Here is a 26,938-nt window from a genome sequence, read left to right on the forward strand (position 1 = left end):
CTTGTGTTTAAGGAACTGTATTATCTGGAAGGAAAGGTCCCTCAAGCAGAGGCTATTCTATACTGGCTGCTAGTGCGTGTATAAGCGTCTACGTGTCTACATGAGATGCGAGGGGCATGGGCCTACCATGGTAACAGGAGCTATGAATTACTTGCACGGAGACAGTGAGACCGGGCCCTTTGCTCTGTAGCTGGAAGGATGTTTACCTAAACTACTAGACAGGAATGTATTGGTCGAGGAGCGGAGCAGATAACTTGAAGGCTGAATACAGTCTTGGCAGGCAACAGGCCGAGCCAGGCACCGTTAGCCGCGCAGGGAGTAAGACAAAGGTCATGGATACAGATGCAAATCCGGTCTGGAGCATTCAGAGGCAGAAGGCAGGAAAAGACTCGATGGCAGAATTCAGGGCCTACTTGCCAGAGCTGAAAAACGTGAAAGGTGCACCATATAAAGTCGGTGGCAAGGCATACTTAGGAACGGAATATTTGACCCATTCATGGTGGATCTGAAAGAGGACATGTTGACGTTGGACGCATATGTATTTGCGTCTTCATAGCTGGAAGTGGAGGGAACATACATGTACTTGTAGCACGTACATGGAGCCGTTGGGGTCTAAGATAGGGGACACAATTGATCATAAAAATTCATATTTCCTCAGTAGTTCCACAAATAGGTGAAAAATGTAGGTATAAAACTTGATCAGAAGTTAGCCATGAAAGAACAAGTGGCATCCATCACTGGCTCCTGCTTTTATATTATGAGGCTACTATGAAGAGCTTTTCCAATGCTCCCATTGGCAGCACGCAAGACCCTAGTCCAGGCTCTGGTGATTAGCCCCCTCGACTATGGAAATGCTCTGCTGGCGGCAGCTAACAAGTCCCTCCTGGACAGGCTCCAGGTAGTACAAAATACAGCGGCTTGTCTAATTCACAATCTACCAGCGAGATCTGCATCGGTCTCTTTATTACGTGCACTACACTGGTTGCCAGTGCGGAAACGTATCACCTTCAAAATCTGTTGCCTAGTGCACAAAGCGCTCCATGGCAATGGGCCTAGTTACTTGACAGAAAAACCTATCTTCTATCGTCCTATAAGGTCTTTGAGATCTACAAATAAGTCTCTTTTTACTATACCACGCATTAAGAGAACACGTTCAGGTGGCCGCGCTTTTTCTGTTATTTGGAACAAACTTCCCCAACACCTACGAGAATGCACTGCCCATTACAATTTTAGGAAATTATTAAAAACCGAATTATTTTAAACTTTTAGGCCTTTTTTCCTGCATTTCTGATCCTAGACGCGCCGAGATATCCCTTCGGGGATTATTCATGCACGTTACAAATTAATTAATAATGAGAGTACGGTCGATTTCCCATAACGTTAGTTTGGCCGTTCCGTATTCCTATGTACTGTCAAAGCAGTTGAATAATGTATGTAACCATTATATACATTCTTGCCTTTTACTGTTATCTCCTTATTTGCCTAGATGAATTGCATCATTATATTGCAGATGTTTGAACAATTGCATCTGAAACAATTTTGATGACATTTTAAAATCTTGTGCTCCAAGGCTCCCTTCGGTAAAAGGTTAAATGATGTTTCGCAAATATTTTTCTATCCACATCAAGTTATAAAATCAAGCAATAGCCACTAGAGTCCGATCTTGGTCCTCGTGTTTATGTTTATTGAAGAAGGGATCTTTTCCAAGATGGGAGAATTTGCCTCATAAAAAGTACGGTGTTAAACAATGATATCAACATGGCTCCAGTAATCTACATGTTGCTGCCAGGGAGATTCCATTTGGCCTTGTGAAAACGAGATGGTCAACAAACTTTCATTAATTTAGCAGTGTCCTCTTGGATTATTGTATATGGAGCTGAGTTTCAAACCAAATCCGATGCAACATAAGGAGCATTTTCTACTACATATATTTCATATATAAAGTATTGCCATTTCCTGGACTTGAAATTGTAATTTCTCTTGTGGCTAAAGATGCCATATTGTTTTTTATGTAAAGATTTTTATTGAATTTTCAAAACAATAATCCTAAAGACCAATACTACACACAATAGCATCATAAAAGGACCCAACCATCGAAGTACACGTTAGGAGAAATCAACTCTGCTATGTTCCCGCCTTAGGTTCCCCACCCACCATCCTCTCTACCCCCACCCCCCCCTGTCAGTGTGCCCACGGCAACCCCTCATCAACCTCTGCCTGTCGGGCCCCATGATCTGAGATATCCCAACGCCAGACAAACAGGACGCTAAAGATGCCATATACCACAATTGCCTATGATTTCCAGGACTTTTTAAATTAATTGCTTCCGGAAGCTTAATCCAGAATTCTATTTTTTCATTTGCTTTTTATTTGTAAAGATTTTTCTTTTTGAAAAGGTTTGTTTGATTTCTGGACGTTGTTGATGGAACTTTCAGGGGCTTCCTTAACCGTTTTCTGCGTATACCTTTTTGAATAGTTATTTCGGAATTGTCTTCTACACCATGGGGTCCTTTTTGTTTCTTGCCCTTTATGCAAAAACTTAAACATGGTCTTTCATAAGATCTTCCAATTGCTCATCCTCACATTGGATGCTTTTTTGTTTTTTTTGTTAAAATGCTTCTTGGCTATGAAACCCTCTTCCCATAGTATCTTTATCAAAGAGTTATAAGCGCAGTTCACATTATCTTATTCCTCTTGGTCACAATGTTGACGTCTGTGACAAATGTATTTGCAGAATTCAGCCACCTATATACCCACTTTAAACATATTTCCTGTGGTCAATAGTCCCTTTCTTACCTTGACACATGTTTAAAGTTGTTGCTTGAGAAGGGTTAACACCCCCCTCAACCAAAAACCCAATCTAACTACACAGTTTGTTGCAGGTAGCTAGTGTATTGTGTCTCTTCACTGCTGTGAAAGGTTCAAAACTAAAAGAGGTTCAGGGGCTTAGCAGGCACGGTGAGCGCATTTTAACTTATTTTTGTTTTGTTAGTATGTTGGTGGAATGTGTGTTTCTTTCCTTTTTAGGGAGACATTTCTTCCCATTTAGTGAGGTAGATGAGAATGCCAACGTTGAACACTGGTTTATCCTGTCCGTGATATCGTACATATACTCCAGCTTTGAATTTAATTTTACCTACAGATAGGCTGTTCTGAAATAAGAAATTGAGAAAATGACCAACTCAATAATATACTTCTCTATGAACCTTAAATAAAAACCATTTAAGTGAAGCATGGGAGTCTGACCCACTCTAGGAGGCTGTGAGCGGTTCTCACCAGACAAAACTGTAAAACAGTGGGGCCATATGGTGCATCTTCTAGCCCCATTTGTCAGTAAATTATAAAGTCTCAGGTATTATTTAGAACCATTTTGAGAGAAACTCTCTGCAGTTGAGTAATGTGCTTTTTTGGAGCTCACCCAAGTGTAAATACTGGGCCATCTGTGTGTCATGTAAAGCCAGGGTAATTTTTTTAAGTGGGGTCACCTAATTGGTACTGGGAACCATATCGTAGCCTGTGGGTTGTACTCCTCTTGAGGGACAGACTCAACACTGCTTTAACCATAACCCTCTCACACTTTGCACTCATGGACTGTTTAAAAGAAATACAAGTATGAAGAGTTTTGTAGAATGTATTTCCATGGCCAAACTTCCTAATACCTGGATCATTTCTTTTGTGGGGAAATGCTCGGTCTAACCAAATGAGGGGGCCCTACTAGCAACACACTTTTTTGCTAGCAGGGGCTTCCTCTTCCTTCTACACTGTTGAATTTAGGATCTTGGTGCACCTTAAATAATCCAACACACTTGTAAGTTTTCGGATACTATAAAGCTACATATGTACACTGCATATTGTTGTGTTGGTAAAATATCAATAAAAAGTTTTGAAAAAAGATATTCCAACACACTTGCCTACTTACTGTTCTGATCTTGTGGCAATCGTCCTGCTTCTTCTAGCCTCCGGCAGTTCTTCATCATCCAGATCCTCTTATTTATGATTTAGAGTTATACCTAAAAACTGCCCCCCAAAATTATAGGCAGGTAATAAAAGCACTCCCAGTGTACACTTTTTACCCATCTTGGACACCCATTCACAGGTTTTATCCCCAATTCTGGGGAACCACGTAAGAATCATGGTCTACTCCAGCAACAAATCACCTATAGGAAGCCATCCTATCACTCCATTGACTTCAATGAACGTATGGGATCAGCGTTAAGTAGTGCTGTCCACCTTTTACACTAATTGTACTACCGTACATTTAGGACTAAATCTGAAATATGATGAGGCCAGATCCCTGGTCCATTCTCATAAGAACTTATTACTCCTCCTCCTCCTGATGACCCACCTCAAAGGGGCTGGAAAAAAAACGTGCCCAAAAATAAGACTCTCACAACAGCGTGCTTAAACTAAATCCAAACAGCATGCCCATCTCATAGGTTACCCTGTTGTTTTCATGGGAATCTGGTTCTGTTTCTTTTGTACACTTTTCCCTTTTTTCCTCTGACAAAGCTGTGGATATGTAATTTTTTCACATTTGCAGACAGCCAGTTGTAGCTTGCCTTCTTCTATAACTAAAATTTTATAAACTTACTCCCAACACAAAAAGGCATGCCATGAAGTCCTTTTCTTAGAAAGTCTTTCTTGGATAAAGGCATGCAAAAGAAAATAATCCACAATCCAGTCAAAGAGTAATGCATGTAAGTTACACACCAATGTAATAAAATATTAAAGAGAATTAATAACTAAGCACCTGGGGGAAAAGCAAAAAAGGAAAAGGGGGCCCAAAATTTGGTGAGATGGCAAATGAGTGTCCAAAACATCAAGTCTCTTTTAAATATTTTGTCCCTTACTTCGTACTGAGCCAATTACATTGAAAGTATAGAAGTCACATTTAAAATAGCCATTTTTTATCTCATGTATCTATTAGAGGACCCCTGCTTGCCAAGATTATTCTTTTGAAGACCATGGCCCACCCAGAATGTTCACACAGGTTGATGAGGCAGGCGAGTGGTCAATTATTCTGGTAGATTCACACCGTTTGTGTTGTTATTGCAACATTTGACATGTTTGCTGCCACTTGAGAACAGACATGTGGGAATACGTTGGAGGTTTCAAGAGCCCGGTTCCCTTGTTCCTCTAGGACCAAGTGAAGTTGGCATGGTCGATCAAGACATAGCAGCATTTAGTGTTATGAGCCTTTACAGACTGGTCTACAAATGACCATTCCTTGAACTCATCACTGCTTCAGTGAGTCTACTCAGCCGCTTTCCCATATCTTGTACAAAAGGAGTGACCTGTTTCAGTGTCTGGGTCATCTTGTGTTCTCAGAGCTAACTAGCCCCACAAAATCTTCAAGCATTGTGTCTCCCTCAGCACACAAGTAGGGAAAAGCAGCAGACCGTTTAATCCACTTTCCTCATGACAGGCTGTGGAACTGGCCAGTACAGTCCAAGGATGACAGGATTTGGTTCAGGTACCAGAAGAGTTAAAAAGCTCAAGGCTGCAGTGAGGAAATCATTGGTAGAATAATGGGGTTTGACTGCTGCACTTTTCAAGTCTAAAATGTATCAATCACAAGGGGGCCCTAAACAAACGTATCCCACTTACACAGCAAATACATCCTCTGCAAAACCACCTAATTAGTCGCATTTGGGGCACTGTGTTAATGTTACTGTGAATCCAAGATGTATAGAAATGAAATTGTTGGTACGAGTTCCCTTGCTGCTTTTTGTTGGTGTTCTGCTTATGTCAGCAGCAGTTGGAATTCTTAGGTACCGCAAAAGGAGTGGGTACAGAAACTAACAGAACGCTAATTCTCCTTCCTCCTCGAGGATAACATATATCTGAGATGTGTATTGAGAGTGATGAGGGAAGGCCTCTAGAACATGTAGAAGAATCGGGGGACGAGGCAGGGAGACGTGATTGGTAGGGTCTCCCTCAGCGTGGTGGCAACGGACCCCCCCTCTCCCCTGGCTCCATGATCAATGCCTTCAGAAGGTCCGCCCAATCCTCTGGTTCATATTCTGTTTGGAATCTGGTTTGCCATTTGATACAGAGGTTATTTAGAGGATGTAGGTAGAAAAGATGGCGGCTCAAGAGGCTATAAAAGCCAGACATCACCCTTCAGAGGCGACCACACGTTCTAAGGTAGGAAACAACAAGGAAGGGCTGGAGGACCCAGGGGCGCATACCTAGGTGATGGTTGAGGCAATGTCAGAGCTGCAGATATCACCGGCACTGATGGAATGGAAGACAGAATTCTTGGCAGAGGGCCGCAATGGATTTAAGAGCGCCCTGTTCGAGGACTTGATGGAGGCTGTAGGGGAAACAGCCTTTAGATCGCATGCTTTTACATTGCATGCCATTACAGCGCGGTCGTTACAACGACTGCATTGTTACAACGCGAACAATTACATTGCAAGTCGTTACAACGACTTGTTATAGGGGGCAGAAGGTGTTGGATTTACAATCCAACACCTTCCCTGCTGTTGCACAAACTGGAGTAGGAATAGTAAATTATACTATTCCTAAGTCCAGCGCGCCCCCTACAGCAAGTCGTTGTAATGACTTGCGATGTAATGGTTTGCGTTGTAACAACGCTGTTGTTGTAACGACCGCGTTGTAATGGTATGTGATGTAAAGCATGTGTACTAAACGTATATATTCAGGCTGTAGTTGCCCGCAGAACGCCATGCCTCAAAGTTCAACAATCTCACCACCTATACTGCTGCCAGAGTTTCCCCATAACAGTTCATGATCGTGAAGAAGGAGATCCATTCCAAAGAGTCGGTGGGCCTGCCACCATGATTTGATCATGGTTTGCAGCATTTGGTTGGTGGGGCTCTGCATGGGTGTGGCACTCCTGTAGAGTAGGAGCAGTCCCTGCAGGCAACTAAGCAGGGTGCACTCCATCAACACACACAGGGGGGAGTCCTGGGAAGCATGCAAGGGTCCGAGCGTAATGCTCAACCGAGGGGTGGTCCAGGCCTCCACAAGATCGGTGAGCTAGGAGTTTGCTACTGGCTAACTGGGAATGGGGATTTCCCCAAACAAAAGACCGTATGCTCTGATCCACGGATCGCAGCAATGAAAGTGGGACCAGTAGATGCAGAATACAGAGGATGCAGGTGTTTCGCGGCAGCGTCACCATCCGAACTGCCTCTACCCTGCCCCATAACGAGAGTGGCGTGGGCCCACTGTCAGAACTGTGAAGCTAGTTAATACTATAGGAGTAAACACACCAATCTGGCTTGGCTTGCTGATGGGGGCGATGGTACGAAGTAAGTCTGACCACTCCCCTTGGTGTTCGATCGGAGAACAGATATCTCTGTTCCCCAAGCTGTGCACCCAGGTTATGGGGCAGTGGATAAAACAACAAATAACGAACTGGTAACCATCTGTACCTGGCAGGAACCACCCTTGCTGGTTCTTCAGGCTTCTGTCTGAGGGACACATCTGCTAGAAGTCACCACCACAGATGCGTAACCTGTAGTAATCCGAGAGAGACAGGGCACATTAACTATGCGTTCCCCTGGCCACTCGCACAGTGTATATACATCTATATCTTCATACATATAAATGTAAGGAGTCAGTCACATGCATAGTAGAGACATCTAAAACATTTATGCAGTGTCTGGAAGGAGTTACTATTCGTCACTCATATCAAGCTATGCAGAGCAGTGATCCTTCTCATTGTTAACAAGGTGTCCTATATGGTTCTGTCTTTCTTTATCCCACATTGAGCATTCATGAAGCAGTAATATAACCAAGAAACATGCAATACGCTCTTGACAAAACACAAGGCTACGAAACTCAAAGATAAACGGTATGTGGCAGGCACACAGCCAGTACACTTAGCTGGATGTTGGAGGCGATCCGCGCTTCTACCGAACATAGTGTGGCCTGCCCTTTGGATGCTCGGGCAACGAATGGAGTTTCTGAATGCAAGGTGATCCGCAAAAGTGACGCCGGACACTCCTTGTTTGATTTTGCAGCGGCATTGTAACCACAGGGATTTCTTCGGTAGGCAAGACAGCCTTCTGGAATGAGGCTGCACCTTGCACTAGTGAGAAACGCCTTCAGGATTTAAGCATAGCGGCTCGGCATCGCACGCACCAATGGGAAGTAACTGCTTCTGAGGTGGAGAGCGCACAACGGAACCACATGCCTTGCCGGCTTTGCAAACAGCAGTCCTAAACATAGAAACAGTTTAGCCTTATGTAGTGAGGAATCCATGTTGGGCGTCGAACAGGAAAATGTCAAGACCCAGCTTCATTTGCCGCAATACTTCCTGGTAGATGTAGTTTGGTAACTGGTCTCATACAAACCTAGGCAGGATGAGTGACCCTTCAAACATACTGGGTGATATATTGCATACCAATTCTGCCTTTAATTAGACCTATGTAGTACAAGATTACGCTGCGCATACAGGGTCATAACACCCACCTCTTGAAGACCAACTTCAATTTTATTTTGTTTGATCTGTTTATTAGATTATGTTTCTTAAAGCATAACATTCATATGAGAAGCTTACATGTTTCTTACAAAAGCATACATTGCATGTAATAGGAAAACGGATTAATCATGGTGGCACACATGACTCCTTAACAGTCAGTAAAATTGAAATACTTGTGCATACAGCATTAGATATAACAACAAAAGGAGCCCACGCATAAAATATAATCTGTACTGCTAGCATACCTGTACACATACATGCCTGGGCTGCCCCCCTATATGTGCATGTACTTGAAGCAAACTATTCTATTACCTCCTTGTCAAGGTGAGAGATCAAAAGCCATGTATTTAAATCCTAAACTTGTAACAACAACAACATGTGAGGGGGGAGGGGGCAATGGGGTGGGCTAAAGTAAAGAGGGGTGACATATGTCCATAATTGCCACCGCATTGCAAAAGATTAAATCGGTAAGTCTTATAGCATGGTCATGAAGTGAAATCTGGGTCACATAATATGCGTAATACACTCCAACCCTCGCTATATGCTGGCTATAGTGTAGACCTACAAGGAGCTCGAAGACCAACTTCATATGCACCAGAAGAGGATTGAGATTATCTGTCACTATGCGGTCCAGTCATTGGTATATGTAGACCGCTAGGTACTTAAGGCACAAGGACTTCCATTGGAAGGTGTAAACAAATACTGCCGCACTGGTGGTCACTTGTGACATGGGTAGCACCTCGCTTTTTTCCCAGTCAACCTGATACCCCGAGAGCACCGCAAAGCCAGCGAGGATGTCCATGAGGGCTGGGAGAGAACGAGAGCGGTTCGAAAGGCTGAGTAATATGTCATCGGCATAGAGAACAGTAGACGTCCCACTGGGGATAGTAATACCGGTGAGGTGCAGGAATTGGCGAAGAGAGACCGCAAGGGGTTCCAGGACAAGAAGGAAAAACAAGGTTGACAGGGGCATCATCCTGTAGATCCCTGGCTGTCGACCACAGGGCATGAGCAAGTGACCGGGGACGAACCCCACCTGTGCATGGTGGGATAAACGCTTGGAGGCGAGCTGCCAGCACCCCGGGAAGTATTTTGATGTCCCTGTTAAGCAGGGAGATGAGCCTGTAGCTCCCACAGAGTTGAGGGTCTCTTCCCGGCTCAGGAAGAACTGCTATTACTGCCTATTGGAGAAGGAGCTGAGGGATCCTTTTTTGATCGGCCTCATGAAAAAGGCCTCCTAGAGGGAGTCCACAACATCCTTGCCATCCCACTTATAAAACACTGTAGGGAAGCGGTCTTCTCTAGGGGCCTTGTGATAAGTGAGTCTAGTAATGGACTTTACAATCTGTTTTATTAATTTCCCCCTTTAGTAAGTCCCTGCCTGGGTCATTGAGGCTGGGGAGGGGCACACTATCGAAAAATGCCTCTACAGGGCCCGGTAGAATTCTGTAAAACTGTTGACCATGACTTGTGGACGAGTGAGGATAGTGCCATCTGTGGATATAATGGTCGGGGTGGCAAGCGCCGCCTTCTATTGGCACAGTTGGGCTGCCAACAACCGTCCCGCCTTGCTCGTAGTGATGACCTTTAAGTTGTTGAAGTGCATACTTGGCTTTAGAGGTGAACAGGGCGTTGAGGTTCATGCAGGCTTTCTACAAGCGGTGACGAAAAGGGGATAAGAGGTTGTCAGTGTAGAGGCGTGTTATGGACGTAATCTCGTCCTCCAGGGCCCTCTGTTGGCCGTACTCTGGGCATCGACAAGGGCCACACCTCTCATGAGCTGGTTGCGGATAGCTGCTTTAGCGGCTGCCCATGACACCAGGTGTGAACTGACAGATGCCCTGTTATGTTCCAGTTAAATGGAAACATTGAATCAGAGCTGAGACTTGTTCTCAGGAGTACAGTAGTGCGAGATGGCTTACAGCCAGGCACGGAAAGGGAGAACAGGCTCGGTAAGCGCACCCTCCAGGATCCTGGAATTCCAAGAGAGGACAACCACTGGCTGGGAGACCAAGAAGTAGTCCAGGTGGGACTAAGTACCATGCACAGGCAATTAAAGAAAAGTATACTCCCAGTCCTCGGAGTGTGAGAGTTGCCAGAGATCCAGGAGGCTATGGTCCGAAGTTACATCCCCATGGATGGCTAGATCCGCGTTATTGCCTACATCCAGTGGGCCAGTGCAGTGGAGTACCGTGTCCGGTGCCAAGTTTCAATCTCATCATATAACATGGTGGGAGGTCCCGATTTCCGTGAGGAGATGGTTGAGCTGGAGAAAAAAATCGTCTCTTAGATCTCGTAGATGCGTTCACCGAGCTGACATGAAGTGTCCGCCCGCCAAGCCGAAGTTAGCAAAAGCATAGCAGCCATCCGGATCCATCAATGTCTTAAGGATAGTGAAAGGTAAGGATCTGTGTAGAAGAATTGCGATGCCGCATTTCCTAGGTATCCCGGGGCCGTTTGCCGGTGCTGCTGGGTAACTGCTGTGTCCCATCCAGTCACGGGAGAGGTGGATTTCTTAGAGGAGGGCCACGTCAACTCATTTAGACTTCAGTTTGGATAACACCTTCTTACATTTTATAAAATGTGTCAAGCCATTAACCTTCCATGAGATGATTTGCATGTATAAGCGGGGCAGTTGAGTAATGTTGGCCATCGTGACAAGGGGGCGTCTAGGGGTGGTGTGGAGGGGCAGAGAGAAGGGACAGAAGAGAGCAGGATAAGAAATAGATGAGAGAAAAAAAAGAAGGTAGAAAAGAAATTGAAAAAAGGGGGAAGAAAAGGGAAAAAAGAAAACTTGGAGCCCCTCTGGCGAGGGAAGGGGCAGGTAACTTGAAGAAGATTCACAGTTGCGGCTGCAAATATTCAGTGGCAGGGAATGGATTAAAACGATTTTTTTATAAAAAAGACCTACCTTATTCTGTTCAGCACCTCAGTGCTCCTCTGCTCTCTTGCCGCTCCTGGAAGTCCCTGGGACAGAATCCCCATCCAATCCAATCACTGCTGTCATGTTATGAGAGCAACGTCTGGATTGGCCTGGGCAGACTGGTTTGATGCTCGCTCAGGCACGGGGAGTCTGTGCCTTTTCTTTACCCGGCTGTAGAATACAGCTAGGTTGGAGGAACCTAAGTGCGCATGTTTGTTTTGCCAGCCTAAGATTGCCAGCCAAACCAACAAGCGCACTTACAGTGCTCACCACTCCTCCTCCTTGCCATGCCCCGTCCCTACTTACACATGATTAGCTCAGCCAGTCACTTAAAAAATAAAATGATAATATTGTTTAATTATCATTTTATTTTTTAACTGCTGGCTTTGATCAGTGGGGTGACGCTCCTCTGCCATTATGGAGGAGCCACCGCCGCGGGTGCAATTGCTAAATGCTAAAATTAAGAGCAGAAAGAGAAAAGAAATAAAGACCAGGAGAAAAGGACGGGCAAGAGAAAGAGAAAGATGGGAGGGCGGGAGCAGAAATAAACCGATATGGAACCATGAACAGGAGCCTCAGGGGAAGTCGGTGACTGTGTTCCACGGATTTAAGCCTGTGAGTGCAAGATGTCCCGCAGAGAGGGGCAGATAGAGCAAGTGTTAATGAGTGAGGTCAGTGACAGAGCTGTGGGGCTGGACATAGAGAGGGAGAGCATCTGTTAAAAGGCCCATGACCCAAGGGGCGACACCAGGGGCATAACTGAGGTGTAACAGCAGCAATAAGTAAAACAGCGGTGTTTGAAACGACAACAAGCTGTTCGGCAAAGTGGAGCATCGCAAAACATAGAACACGGCAAAGCATAGCAAAACACTGCAAATACAACTGAACATGAATAGGCATAATACGGTACAGTGTTTATACAGAGCAGGTTGGAGGCATGCAGACAATCGTATTATACTCAGCCGTCCATCCTGAGGGTGCCAGAAGCCTCTGTGTAGCAGCTGCAGCAAAAGAACAACAAGCATGGCAAGTAAGAGTGTGTCTCAAACGCCATGCTGATTGGGTTTCAGCACAGAATGGGATTTGTCTAGGACCCTGTCCTGAGTAAGAGCAGCCACCACTTTGAGGGACATATTCTTGCCATCCTGGGAACCAGCCAGGTGGTCCGGCTCCCTGGCCCGGTTGTGACCCTCATTGGGACTCCGATGCCCTCCAGATGTGGTGGGGAGGATTTGCCTGAATGGTGGGGTTCAGCAGATGAGTTCAAAGGTGTGAAGTCCTTCTCTTGTTCAGAGAGACTATCCAGGACAGTGCCCCCGGGTCAAAAAGTCCTTTGACCTTCCATACTTTGTGACCCACATGTGGGCAGGCTCGAACAGTCCAACCTTGATGCCCAGTTTCCGCAGTTGGAGCTGCAAAGCTAGGAAGGCCTTTGTCTTATCGTTGGTCTCCCGAGAGAAGTCGGCAGCTATGCAAATCTCATGCCCCTCATAGGCATATGGACCATGGGAATGGGCTGCAGTCGTGAGTTGTCGTACCTTTTCATGATGGAGAAAGCAGGCAATAGGAGGGCGTACCCTCTCCGATGTGGCCAGGGGGGGGCCAAATGGTGAGCCTGCTGTATTCCCAGGGGAGGTAAGGTAAGCCCCGTGACCATGGGGATTAGGTCCCGGAGGAATCCCCTAACATCTGAGCCCTCTGCTCAAAACTGACATTGTCCCTTTGGCTTCTATCTTCCAGGTCCGTTAGCTTGTTCCGCAGGTGCCACAGTTCCTGGTCTCGATCCAGGATGCAATTGAGACGTTCTTTCACAGTCAAGATACGACGCTCCACCCCCTCCACCTTGTCCTGAAAGCCTGCAATGTTGGATTGTATGGATTTGGTCTCAAAAGTGAGGTCCGATATCTTGGAGTCCATGCCTTCCCATCCAGCGACCTACCGCAGTTTCTCCTGGAAGATGTTATTCATTGTAGTATCCGGTGGCAGACGGGGGTTGCCACAGTAGCCGAGGTGGTAGATATTGCTAGGGGAGTGGACATGATGAGTAGCTGGCAAGAGGATATGCCGGAGGGTTTACCCGAGGGCATTGCCAAGGCAGGAGACGAAGAGCAAAAAAGTGAAGTTGAGCGGCATGCCTGAGGTCAGCAGTGCTGTGACAGTTGTGAAGAGGGCAGCTGGTGTGCTGTAGGACGGTCCAGGCCCCCCCCCCCGTGGCGTCACAAATGAGGACCCAGTAGAGCGCCTCTCAAGAAGCCCTCCTTCCAAGAAATCAGGAACCCGTTTTTGCACAATTCTCCACCAGCTGATGTCTCCATCCGAGATGTCAGACCCTGACCCAATCCTCTAGTCAGAAATCAGTCTATTGGCAAATGAACTGTAGAGACTGCTTTGAAAATAAAATAAAATCCTGCACCTTTGTATCGGAGCCAGTGTACCAGTGGAATCTGCCAAAGCAGTGGGAGCCGGCACAGATGAGGATCCTGCGGCTGTTAACTTCCCGCCATCATCTCCCAGAATGCTCCGGATCACAGAGCTCATCAGTTAGCAGCTATTTATGTCCGTGTCTAGAGCCATGCCCCCGTACATCATCTGTATAGTCACTTGGATTATTTACAATGTAAACAGGCATTTCATAACTTCCTATTAAACTGATTTGAAATTTCTTTCTTTGGTGCGTACCCAGAATATCGAACTCACATAATCGGTGAGACAGAGTATTAAGGACAAAATATTGCTGCAAAAAAATATTGATAGGTAAGTATGTCTAGACTTCTTTTATACCTAATTCCACACATATGCACCTATGCAGTACATACATTTTTAAGGTACTTAGATGTGTTAGGCTTGTAAATCTATACATATCTGTTGATATGTTGTCCCTCGATCGTCTGTCTTCGATTGTCTTGTACCACAATATTGTTGGTGTCTATATTCAGTACAACCTCTTTGCTTTTACATAACAAATTAAAATCTTTACGCTTTGTTAAATATATATATTGCCAGTTTTTTTTCTCTTCATGTTTCACCGCCTACAAGACAAGCGTTTCAAATGCATTCATCCAAACTTATTGGATTTCTCACTTTTTCATTCAGTGTTTTCCAAGATGGAGATATTCTCCAGTATTGTGAATGAGATTGATTTGTGCCTTGTATCTGGCTGAAAGATTGGTATGATTTCTTCTTTTGAGACACTGATGCATATCAATGTATCAGTCCCTTTTCTTCTTGTACATCAGTTGAGATGGGCAATACTTTGGTGGTACTTTTCATGTCCATATACTTTCTCCGGTAACATGTACATTATTTTGTGCATCACTGGATCATACAGAGTACTTTAATGGCTATAGGAAATCACTTCATAGCTAGGGAAATTTTGTAAAATTGGTTTGTTTCAAGAGCCCTCCCGCGTTTCTGTAAACCATCTTTGAAATTAGCGACTTTGTATCGTCCTGTTTAGAAAAATGCCAAATCCTCTATTATGCACAATTTTGTGAGTATGACCTCCAGGGCGGAGATGGATTTTGATGAGAATAGGCTGTGATCAAAGGTATTAAAGAGGGCAGCCCTAAGCTTGTTCTTTTTCCATTCCCTCTACTCAGTTTAAACGTTCTCGCGGAAATGAATATTCAAACCTCCAAACAGGCTTGATTTAAAACGTGTAATTCTTTCTACAATTAATTTGTGCACTTGCTTTGCCTCTAGGCCAGCGGAGTCCTCTGAACGACTTCCAGAGATCAAAAGCAATGCTGCTGGGACACCTTGTCGACAGCATAGAGACCCTAAATGACAAGCTGTCTGTCTCGGTGGAAGAGTGTGCCACGCGCTGCAACGGTATAATGGACTGCAGGTATGTATTGTCCCTCCTGCTGGCTTAAGGGGTAGCATGGGGGGGGGGGGGTAATCGGTGGGCTGCCCTATCTGTAAGGACACCTTTTTGCTGATCGGTAGATTGGATTGCTCACCGTGCCAAGTTGACTTAAAAAGTGTTAATGAATAAGTAAGACTTTTACCTATGTAATTTCTCCATCATTAGAAGTTCAATCCTGCAGCATGTTGTCCTTTTCAATGACACTGTCAGTAGTCCTTCTCAATCACAGCCTCCTCATCAATAGCCTCCTTCGTGATGCCTCCAACTTCATCAGCCACCATCTCATTGACCTCATTAGTGACTATGTCGGCCGTGTCAACCACAGAGACTTTGATGCAGAATTCTTAAGTGGGGTGATCCCTATGTTGCCTCTTAAATCTCTCTAAATATTACAGCCCAGTTTCCTCTTCAGATACTTGAGACCTAGGAGGAAGCCTAGCAGAATGATGAGGAACAACATTTTGGCATGATCTATCATCCATGCCAATTTAATATGCATTGCCTACTGAATTATGACCAATATGATGGCAAACAAGAGCTCCTGCATCCACATGCAGAGCAACATTTCGTTTTTAACAAGTTAAAATTAAAACAGAGAATGGCAGATTACTTATTAAAAATCTGAATCCAAAATTAAGATGCCAGCTGCTTATTTGGTGCCCTTCATAAACATTACAATATACATATTAGCTCCAATCAACCCTCTTGCCAGTGCCCATGATGCCTCTTGCATAGACTGGCCCATCTAAATGCTTCTCTGCCCTACTGTATTAGAAGCATGTAAGATGTCTCAAACCTGTTAGAAATGAAACCATATCTCCACGTACTGGACAGGCCTGATGAGCCCATGTCTATCACAAGGTGAAACCCAGATTGCTTTAAACTAGGGCAAGTCACAACACTCCTAAAACAAAACTGCAGCAGACCCTGAGGATCACAACAACTTCCATCCAGTAATAACTACCCCCTGCCCTAACCAAAATACTTTGAAAGGTCCATTCATTTACTGGGGGCAATGCCTTGCCAGTGATTTCCAAACAGGATTCAGAGCAAGGCATAGCTTAGAAGCAACCATTCTTCAGATACTTGATGATGAACTATGCTTATTTGAATGGAGATTTATGTCTTCTCATCCTTCTGTCTGTCACCTTCTGTGTGGTTAACCACAACTCACTCATGCACATGCTGTGTGACCGAATAGGAATGACAGGATCTGTCCTGTGTTGATTAACCTCATAACTTGAAATTTTCTCCCAGCATATAAAACTGAATCAGAAGTTCTCACTGTACACATCTGGAGTCAGAGTATGTTTCAAGGCGTAGTCCTCTCCCAGGTTAACCTATAAATACAACCTCTAACCACTGTTCTAAGAAATGCCTGAATGTATCACATGCTAGAGGGTTTTCAGTCCTTGGTGGCCTTTCACCACCTAAAGCTTAACCATATAAAGAAAGAGTTGCTATTCTCCTCTCCTCCAGAGAGCTCCTTCCCAATTCAATCTTGGATTGACTGTCACAGAATTATATGTCACATAGAATATTGTGACTGGGAAATCTACTTGGCTTCAAACTTCATAAACAAATTTGAACCTTCAAGCTCACATAAACACTACAACTAAAACAAACAGTACTATTTGAAACACTTAAGAGGTATAAAACATTTTATTCCTGCCACGGACTTCAGGACAATGGTACAAGACTGAAGTCTGGAAGTGCCTTGCTTGTAGGTATTTCTAAATTACTCCTGGCTCCGGTGTATGCATTTAACAAGGCAGGAAGACTTAGTGTTTGGACAGGATACCGGAAACAAAATACAGTGATACAACAGCATCATGTCAAGAATTTCAAGGCATCAAAAATATCTTCGACAGGAATCATGAAACTAAAATTATCGTTTTGAGTATTGGTTTTAATATTGTAAAAAAAATAGCGATGGTGAAAATATCACTGTATGTAATATCGTTTGTAAGTGTTAATTAGTATGTAGTGTATTTAGTGTGTTTGTATCTTATAAACAAGGCTCTCTGTTTTCCGTTTTTACGGATTTTTACAGATAAATACAGACAGAAAGCAACGTGTTTTCTGTCTGCATTTATTTTTTAAAGTGGATAAATACAGAAAATTGTGCTTCTTTTAAGTGATTCTCCATGCAGTCTTTCATGAACTATAGGCCAGCAGCTGAGCAGATGGACAGCAAGGGAAATTGAAAAACTGGATGAAATTTCTTTAAATAACAGCACATGTCAACATACATTTATGGTATAATGCTAGTATATACCAGTGGATGTACTGTTATGTAATATTTGGCATCTTAAATAGCTTAAAAACCGACAGACATCAAAGTATGAGTGCGCATCTATCAGTTAAATAGATCTGGAAATGTACAGTTTTACAACTTCATTTATACGTAAAGTACAAAATAAATATGGATAAATACAGACGGAAATGGTCCGAAAATAAATACCATAAAACCGGGAGCCTTACTTGTAAATATAAAACATTTTTTTAGTAATGTATTTATCAATGAAAATTTGGAAGTTTGTGTTTTGAGTTATTATGTATATTAATGCGTTTTTTTAAAGGTTTTTTTAGTAGTAGGATATTGAGTTTTATGGGGCTTAGGGTGGGTAGATTTTGATAGAATTTACACTTACATTTTAATATATATGGTAAATATTTTAATGATATGCAGATTAATACTTAAGAATTTTTTTATTTTAATGCATTTTAATTTTATGTTAAGATGTTAATTGTATGATATATATTTTTTCATAAAATGTATATATGTTAAATATTTAAAACATATATATTTATTTTTAAATTGAATATATTGACTTTTTTGTATATAAAAAACATAATTAAACATGGCGTAATTTAAATTCCCAGTTATAGTTAGCAGAGCAAACTATAACTTGCGCTCCCACCATGCCCTGCTGATTACCGCACATATTACATCACTCATGACCTGTTCTATGACATCACTCATGACACCTCAAATGATATTATTGATGACATCACTAATGACATCATCCATTGAGAGTGCTGGTTTGTTTCATAGTTTACATACTGGTGGGTAGCTACTGTAGTACGTTTCTACCTAATTTTGTATTGCCTGGGTCAAGCTAATGGGTGTAAGTGTTTACAGAATGCATGTGCTCCTAATGCATCATAGGTGTGTAGAGGTATTGAGCATGTTATAAATCTTTGTATTGAAGATTAACTTTGTGTGTAGGTGACAGTTCACTATTTGTGTTTACTGTATTCCACAAACTTCTTTTTTGGTGCTGCAGAATAAAGTTTTCAGCAAGGCAAAGATTATATGTACTACACACTAAGTGCCTTATTATGATGTTGGGTGGACCGAACCATTGCGGTGTCGGGACCGACTGACCAACCTCAGGTTGGCAGTCCCAGGCACCGCTAGTACAATGCAAATGCACTTGTGGGCCGATTACGATGCGTTAGGAAACGTCTACGACCGTTGGTCAAAGCCGTTTCTGCAACATCGTAATCAGTCAGTCAGATTCATTTCCGACTGACCAATTTGGATGGTGTCGGTCGGAAAGGAATCTGACCGGTCATTCCGACTGCCATCTGACAGGCTCAGAGAGCCTGTCCAACAGTCGGAATGACTTCAGTAATCCCAAGGGCGGCTCTTTCTGCCCGAAAGAATACAATGTCGGATTCCGACAGCCTTTCTGTGCCAGCCTTTCCGACACATAAAGACTGTCGGAAGTTGGGTTTGGGGCCCCCAGCAGTGCCCCCATGGTTGCACGGCCTCCATTTGGAGGCCCAGGGGGGCACCTATGGCGCCCCCCTGTTGATCCCTGCACCACTTGTCAGGAACCTTGAGGTACCTGCCACTGGGTGCAGGGATGAATTGCACCTCTTCGTTTTACAATGAGAACATGCATTTTGGTCAGAATGCATGCTCCCACTGTAAAGAATAGGAGTGCAGCCGAACACTGTTCGGTCGCATCCTAATTGGTCAGTCGGGACCGTCGACAGAAGGTCGGCCAGTCCCTATACAGAAACGATGTCCCGACATTTTACTTAGTCCCATGGTGCGGTCGCATACTCCCATTTCTCTATGGGAGCTTGTGCTATGGCACAAGTTACCCTCACGGTGCCTGCCACACGGTGCAGGGATTAACAGGGGGCACCATAGGTGCCCCCTTGGCCCCCAACTTGAGGCTGCAGGGAGAAGCGGGCCCTGCTAGGGGCCCTCAAAATCTCCTTCCAATAGGCTTTCCATGTAGGAAAGCCAGTCCAAAACCGGCATCGTAATCCTGACGGCGGAAACACCGACCATAGGGATTATGGTAAAGCCAACAACTGGCCGACGGGCTCTTTGAGCCCCTTGGCATTCAGCTGGAATGACCGGCCGGTTTCACTTTCGACCGCCTGTATTGTGATGTGGCAGTCGGAAGTGTAACCTGTGGTCGAAGGCTTTCCGAGTCACATCATAATGAGGCCCAAAGTATTGCAGGTAACCTTGAGTTATTAGAATGGTCTCAGCATGCATGACAATATCAACTTAACATTGAAGACTGAGTCCACCAGGTGAGCTATGTACATGTTTCTACAGAGGTGGTTGAGCACTCAGCTTGCAGATCAATTGTGTATATATATCTCAGCATTTTAATCCATAGCACATATAGAGAAATGATAAAACAGTGTAATCTCAATGAACAAATGTAGTCGTCGTATCTTCTACCAAAAATTCTCTATTCATCCATTTTTTTTCTAAAATTACAAACTGCGAGAGGCTACCACTCGCAGTTTGTGATTTTAGAAAAAAATGGATGAATAAAGAATCTTTGGCAGAAGATACGACAACATTTGTTCATTGAGATGACTGTTTTATCATTTCTATATATATACTATGAACTAAAATGCCGATAAATGTACAATTGATCTGCAAGCTGAGTGCTGAGCCACCTCTGTAGGATTTTGGATTAAGATCTCCTTTATAGAGTAGGAGGGTCACATCTCTGGTTTGTTGCACCGCTATACATTTCTCTCTTACTTTCACTTCTCCATGCTGACAAGTGCAGGACCTGTGTGCCTTAACCCTTCTTTTTGTTTGACAAGCTATGTAGATGTGCTTGTTTTGCTTCAGAAGATGGGCTGTTTGTTTAGTATTCACTACAGCATGAAGGCTGCAGGAAGTATTATCTTGAGCACCTTCAGATGTTGCTTATTTTAAATAAATAGTGTAGGGTGTCCACTAATCTTAGCAAATACTTTGTAATGCTCAGTAGTGTATTTCTCATGTGTTTCACTGTCTGCCAACAGTCTGGGACAGGGTAAACGTTCTCCCTACAGTAAATACTGTTTACCGTACCCACTTCTCTACTCCTATCAGCTTAATTTCTCAATGTAAGTACAATGATTGTCAGGGGTTTGATACAGATAAAAGCTGTCCATAGTAGGGCATTCTTTTGGGACAGACGTTCAGTATTTTTAGGAATTTGGATTTCTTTTAACACTGTATGAAATGAGGGTTTCCCATATATCTGTGGTTGATTGTTCATGTGAACTGCGCTACCTGTGACTTGTATAGTATAGGGTCAATGTGGCACATAACCCATGCTTTCTACACCGAAGGGAGTTTTTTCTTTGATAGCATTAATGATGTCTTCTGTTCTTCTGAGCTATTTCGTACTTGCATGCAGAGCTCTAATGCTGTACCAGTTTATAGAGCAATGTGTACAAAAGAATCCATGATGATGTCATTAGTGATGTCATAGAACATGTCATGAGTTATGTAATATGTGAGGTCATATGCAGTGCAGGGCACAAGTTATAGTTGGCTCTGTTAACTATAACTGGTGATTTTTATTTTTATTTTACAAAACGTTAATTTTGCCACTGATATATTCACCTAACTATAATGGTACTTTAACCTTGGGTTTTTTCAGTGAATTTCTAGGTTTAAAAAAAATGTAACGTAATATTCAATTACCATAGGTAAATACTACCCCCCGCTGTGCATGGCTTTGGTCAGACAGACAGCCAACCCCTGGTATGCAGCCTACCCCCACGCTGCGTCCAGTCTTCGCCCATGGGTGGTTGGCAACAAGACCTGGCCTGCAGCCAGACCCTTTGACCAATCCCCAGGCTGCCAACACCACACTGCATGTGTCCTTCAGCTGCGTCTGGCGGGGAGGGGGGGGTTGTTGTCTATAGGACCTGCCCTGGGTACCCATCATCCAGGACCTTCTTTTTTTCATTAAAGGGAGGGGGGGGGGGGGCAGCACAGCCTGAGCATCTTTGGCCCTAGGGACCCATCCTCCAGGGCCAAACATATAATTTAAATGGGGAGGGGGCGTCCCTCTCCAAGCTTCTATAGGCCCTAGAGAGCCAATCCCCCAGGGCCATACATATGTTAAAAGAGAGGGCAGCACTACACCCCAGTCTTGTAAGGCCTTAGGACCCCATCCCCCAGGGCCATTTTTTAATTAAAGGGGGGGAGGCACATGCACCCCCTTCCTGAGCCTTGATAGCCACTGGGGACGCATCCCTCCAGGGCAATTTCTAAACCTAAAGCCTGTGGTCCGGCCCTGTGGCCAAATCCCCCAAAGGCAGCCACCCTTACACAGCACATGGCCTTCAACGGTGCGTGGCAGGGGGGGGGTTGGCCATGGAGCCTGGCCCTTAAGGACCCCATCCCCCATGGCCTTTATTTTTTTTTATTAAAGAAGAGGGCCGTGCAGCCTCCTTCCAAGCCTATTTAGGCCCTGGGACCCCGTTCCTCAGGGCTGTACATAAAAGTAAAAAAGTAGAGGGGGGCTGCCCGGCCCCTTCTCTAAGCCTTGTAAGACCCTGGGACCTCATCCCCCAGGGTGGTTTGTATTTTGATTAGATGGGAAGGGGCCACACAGGCCCCCTCCCTGAGCATTGTTAGACCCCTGGGACCCCATCCCCGAGGGCCACTTTTTTAAAGAGGAGGGAGGCTGCCCAGCCCCTTGCCCGAGCTGTTATCGGGCCTGGGGCCCAATCTCCCAGGGCCCGGAACAGTTAAAGGTGGGTGCCCTGATGCCCACCCATGGCATCCACCATATAGTTGTTGGGGGCTGCGAGAGAAGACCAAAGTCCCCATGGCCCCAGTTGGCTCCCTGCATGCAGCATGTGTCAGAATTGATCCTGCCCCAAGGGGCAGCTCCTAATGCTGCTCCCTCCAGGCAGTAGCAGTGTTTTGATCTGTTTCCCTGCCTGTTTCAGTGTGGTCAGGGAAACAGATCAATCCTCTTGGTCCCCCCCCATGGTGACTAGGGGTTAGGGTATCTCTACCCCGTCCTTTTTTAGTTCCGGTAAGGGGAGTCTCAGAGTCCTGTAATGGTGCCAGCAGCATTTTTCTCATTTTTGCTGGTAGACAATCAAAGCTTTCGCTATGCAGGAGTGAAATGGTCCATTGGAAATTAAGGTGCCTCAGCCAATTACAATGATCTATTTTTAAATTGCCGCTCCCGCGCTAGTCTCTCAGTGACCCAACAACCCAGATATACAATTATTTTCTAACCTTAATTTCTGAAAAACTACTGAACAGATTTACATCAAATCACAAAAGCGCAAACTGTGGACCTGGATCTAGCTTCTGATAAATTTGGTGTAATTCCGTTCTGCAGATTTTGTTGTAGCCTTGTCTAAAGAAGTCTATAGAAAATCCATGGGGACTTTGCATTTTTGAAAACCCATTTTTTCTCGTCCCCTGCTTGAGGCATCACCTTGAAACTTTCCCTGCACAAACTAGTCAAAAAGTAGCACCTTTTAAAAAGAAGCTTTGTGGAGATTCATCAAACAGTGCCAAAGTTATCACCAACACAACAAACTCTTTTCCTATGTAACAACTGACCTAATTATAACTAACTAGTGGCAAAAGCCACTGGGGTGTGTGTGTGTGTGTGTGTGTGTGTGTGCGTGTGTCCGTGTCCCCCTTCCTTCTGGCGGTAGGATCTAGTTTCTATAGGAAAAGCATATTTTCTTTTCCCAATAACTTTGGCGTCGTTTGACGAATCTTCGTGAAAGTTTCAAAACTAGTGGCCCGCTCCTGTCTTGAACGTTTCGGGGTGGTTCAACAAGCGAGGGCCGAGAAAAAAGGGTCCCAAAACGCGTTTACACCTTGTTAATTTCCATAGGATACTTTAGACAAAGCTACAGTCCAAACTGAGGAACGGAATTACACCGAATTTGGCAAAAAGGTAGCCCTTGGTTCAGAAACAGTCCTTCTTGTTAAATGGTGTGAATCCGTTCAGTAGCTGTTGAGAAATTCAAAAAAGAAAAAGTTTCGATATCTATGGCCATGGTGGATTCGCGAACCCTTCCGACCACGAGCTTCACTGTGATTGGCTGCCAACACTCCAAACCAGGAAGTGTTGGCAGCCAACAGTAGAAAAAAAATTGAAAAACAAGAAAAGGGGACAGGGTAGAAACACCCTGACCCCCTAGGCCTGCTCCACAAGGACCCCCAGGGCCAAAAAAAGCATTTTTATAAAAAAAGATTTCGGCGGAAATCACAATGGGGTCGCGAAGCCTGCGCTTTGTTTAAAAAAAAAAAAACCCGGGTGGGCCAGGTCCCGGGTGCACTGCCAGGGGTCAGGCCTTGGGGATGGGGTCTTCAGGGCCCAAAAAATTAGAAAAGAAGGGAGGCCATATAGCCTCCCTTCAACAAAAAAAAACGGCATTGCGCTGGAGGCCCCGCCCCCTCAGTGCATCACTCTGCAAATGCACCCTGTGGCGCGTTCTAAGTTGGGGAATCAATTCCCCTTGAATACTGGGGGCCAACTAGCCCACCAGGTACCTCCAGTATGCGCCCAGGGCTGCATTGCAGATAGGTGGTACGAGGCCACGTCCCTTTTTACACCTCTCTGCAACGCAGCTCTGTGGTGCTTACTGGAGGTACCTGGTGGGCTAGTTGGACCCCAGACACCCTCAGGATTCAAGGAGACTTAATCCCCCAACTTAAAATGCGCCATGGGGCGCGTTTGCACACTTGTCACATCAGGCCCCACCCCCTCTCTTCACCACTGCGCAAACTGGCCCTCTGGCGCATTGTAAGTTGGGGGATTAAGTCCCCTTGAATCCTGAGGGCCCCTGGGGGACGAACTAGCCCACCAGGTACCTCCAGTAAGTGCCACAGAGCTGCATTGCAGAGAGCTGTAAAAAGGGGCGTGGCCTTGGGCCCCCTCTCTGCAAAGCAGCTCTGTCACTTACTGGAGGTACCTGGTGGGCTAGTTCGCCCCCCGGGGCCCTCAAGCTTCAAGGGGACTTAATCCCCCAACTTACAACATGATAGTTGTAATGATCTTGGACCAGACATGGGGGTGTGGGGAATGTGGGTCGCCTACTCCCTCCTCCCCTGGTTGTGTATGTCTGGTGGATGTAGCAGGGAACAGGGCGCCACCGAGGGACAGGAGACACAGGAAATACTACAAGTCCCAGAAGGCCATGGGACATAGACCCTCTAACCTGGTCTTGCATCGTCAATGGCTGTAAAGCCCCTCCCCTTCCTTGGGGCGGGGCTTGACAAACTTTACTAACCTTCGAGCAAGCTGCGTTAGGCGGACGGTGTTCCCCTCCGGAGGACGAGCACCTACGATTATCGTTGTTTTCCCCGAGTGCGGAGCTACGAGCGGGCAGGAGACCTGCATACTACGGCCCGCGTCCAGATTTCTATAAAAGCGCCGAGGAGGACGGCGAATACTTCGAGGAGCTAGCCCGGGGACCCGAGCTGGCATTTGACGCCCGATCAGGTATTTAGGTGTGTGGGAGTGCTGCGCCGATGCGCCCTTCCCGTGTGCAGAACTTTTTATACATAGTAGCTACTTGACTTTCGGCTACTCTCTTTGTTTTCTTCCGGTTAGACATTTGAGGTCTGTGTATCTAACAACGTGATCAGACTGTGGTGCATTGTCTTCGAAGAACCATGCTGTGACTAGAACAGTGATCCTGGACCTCACACTCCTCCACGGTTGCTCAGTGCATTAAACAGCACCGTGTCCCCTTATTAGAATTGGGTATGAGATATTTCCTTTCTCTACATCACTGTGAGTTCCCCTTTTAGGATTCCTACCACTTGATTTTACGCTTTCTGGAGTCAAGACATTATTGATATGTAAGTAATGGGCTCTTGGGCTCCCAGGGGGTGTGCAGAGTGATTGAGTCAACTGAGTCCCTTTTTGCCTAATACCTGTTTTTCTTGTTGTTCCATTATATGCAGTGCGCCCACAAGGGATCTGGTATACTGCAGAGCTGCCCTCCACTACCAGACGTAGTCAAGGATACCCCTCTAACATCAGTGTTTGTTTTCTCCTCTTCCCTTTTTCCCCGGAGTGCTCCCTTACGCAGTAGTGTTTGTAGCCCTCTGCGTGGGGTTGCACCCAGGGGAGGAGGGGGGCTCTCTACGCGCCTTCGTCCCCGCTGGCTGACTTTTGAGGTTAGTGGCTTCTTGATCCTCTGCTACTAACAGCCTGACAGATTCTCAAGCCCAAGTTAGTTGCCCAGCCTGGAACGATGGACACTAATGTGGTTTTGACCTCGGTTTTGGAGAGCTTTGCGGCTCTGAAGCAGGAGGTCCATACCTCTTGCTTAGAGAACCAGGAACTTAAAAAGGAAATGGGTACATTGCGCAGGGAGGTAGCCAGCTCATCTAGGAAAGGCACAGGGAAGGGCTCGTACATCAAGGACTGGACGCTTCCCCCTCCGGCATCAACCACGTCACCAGTATCAGGGGATGGGTCATCGGGTACCAGGTTCTTTTCAGCACCAGCAGCATCCCTTCCTACTAATGGGTCAGCGCCCGCAGTCCATGTCATACAAAACCATGGCATACCTCTGGCACCACCTGAACGTTTTTATGGGGACCCCAAAAAGTTTGAAACCTTTCTTAACCAATGTAGGCTACATTTTCTCTGTAAACCTTCGGTGTTCCAGGAAAATGCAGCTAAAACGTCCTTCATGATGTCCTATATGGGAGGAACACCGCTAGCTGGACCATCCCCTTAATGGAACGAAACGATCCAGTGCTGCAAAACTTCCAGGATTTTTGTATGGAAATGAGGAAGCTCTTTGGTCGTAAATCTCACATGATGTCTCTGGACCGAGAACTAATCACCCTACGGCAGGGGTCACAGGATCTGTTGTCCTATATCACCACGTTTAATCGTCTTCTGGTGGAAACCAACTGGCCTCAAGAGAAACGCATGACACTGTTCTATCAGGGACTGAGAGGTAAATTAAAAGATGTCCTGTCCCAGGTGTACAGTTACCACGAACCTGTGAGGAGCTAATCGATCTCACTGTCCAGCTGGATCACCGTCTTCAGTAACGAAAAGGGGATAGGAGCAGAGGCGACACCCGTTTTTCCTCCCGCGATATAAACCCACGCCGGAAGAACGGCCTAAACAAGTAGAAGGACCGAACCGATGCAAATAGGTGGAGTTCGCGGCCCGCTCACCACCGAAGAAAGAGAGAGAAGGCGGCAGCAAAAACTTTGTCTCTATTGTGGGAAAAGTGGACACTTTATCAGGGAGTGTCGAGCAAGAGCAAAGCTAACAGAACGGTCAAACACCCTAATGATGCAAGCCGCTACATCTCCGCAGGAGGCAGAAAACTAAGAAACCCAAGACAGGATGGGACCGCTGCATTGGGTTCTGGACCAGAAACGATCTCCTCAGCTCTTGCAAACACC

The 26,938-nt window shown here is 45.3% G+C and overlaps 1 protein-coding gene across 2 annotated transcripts in view; it reads left to right on the plus strand.

The window, feature by feature from the left end:
• MST1 (macrophage stimulating 1) overlaps window positions 1-26,938 on the plus strand; it is a 272,117-nt gene that overhangs the window by 24,750 nt on the left and 220,429 nt on the right. For both annotated transcript variants that reach the window (XM_085625043.1, XM_085625044.1), the window contains exon 3: window positions 15,081-15,225. In XM_085625043.1, coding sequence (XP_085481169.1) covers window positions 15,081-15,225 — 145 coding nt within the window. The remainder of the gene's footprint in view (window positions 1-15,080; window positions 15,226-26,938) is intronic.

This window comes from Triturus cristatus, chromosome 9 (genome assembly GCF_964204655.1).
Source record: "Triturus cristatus chromosome 9, aTriCri1.1, whole genome shotgun sequence".
Taxonomy (NCBI): Eukaryota; Metazoa; Chordata; class Amphibia; order Caudata; family Salamandridae; genus Triturus; species Triturus cristatus.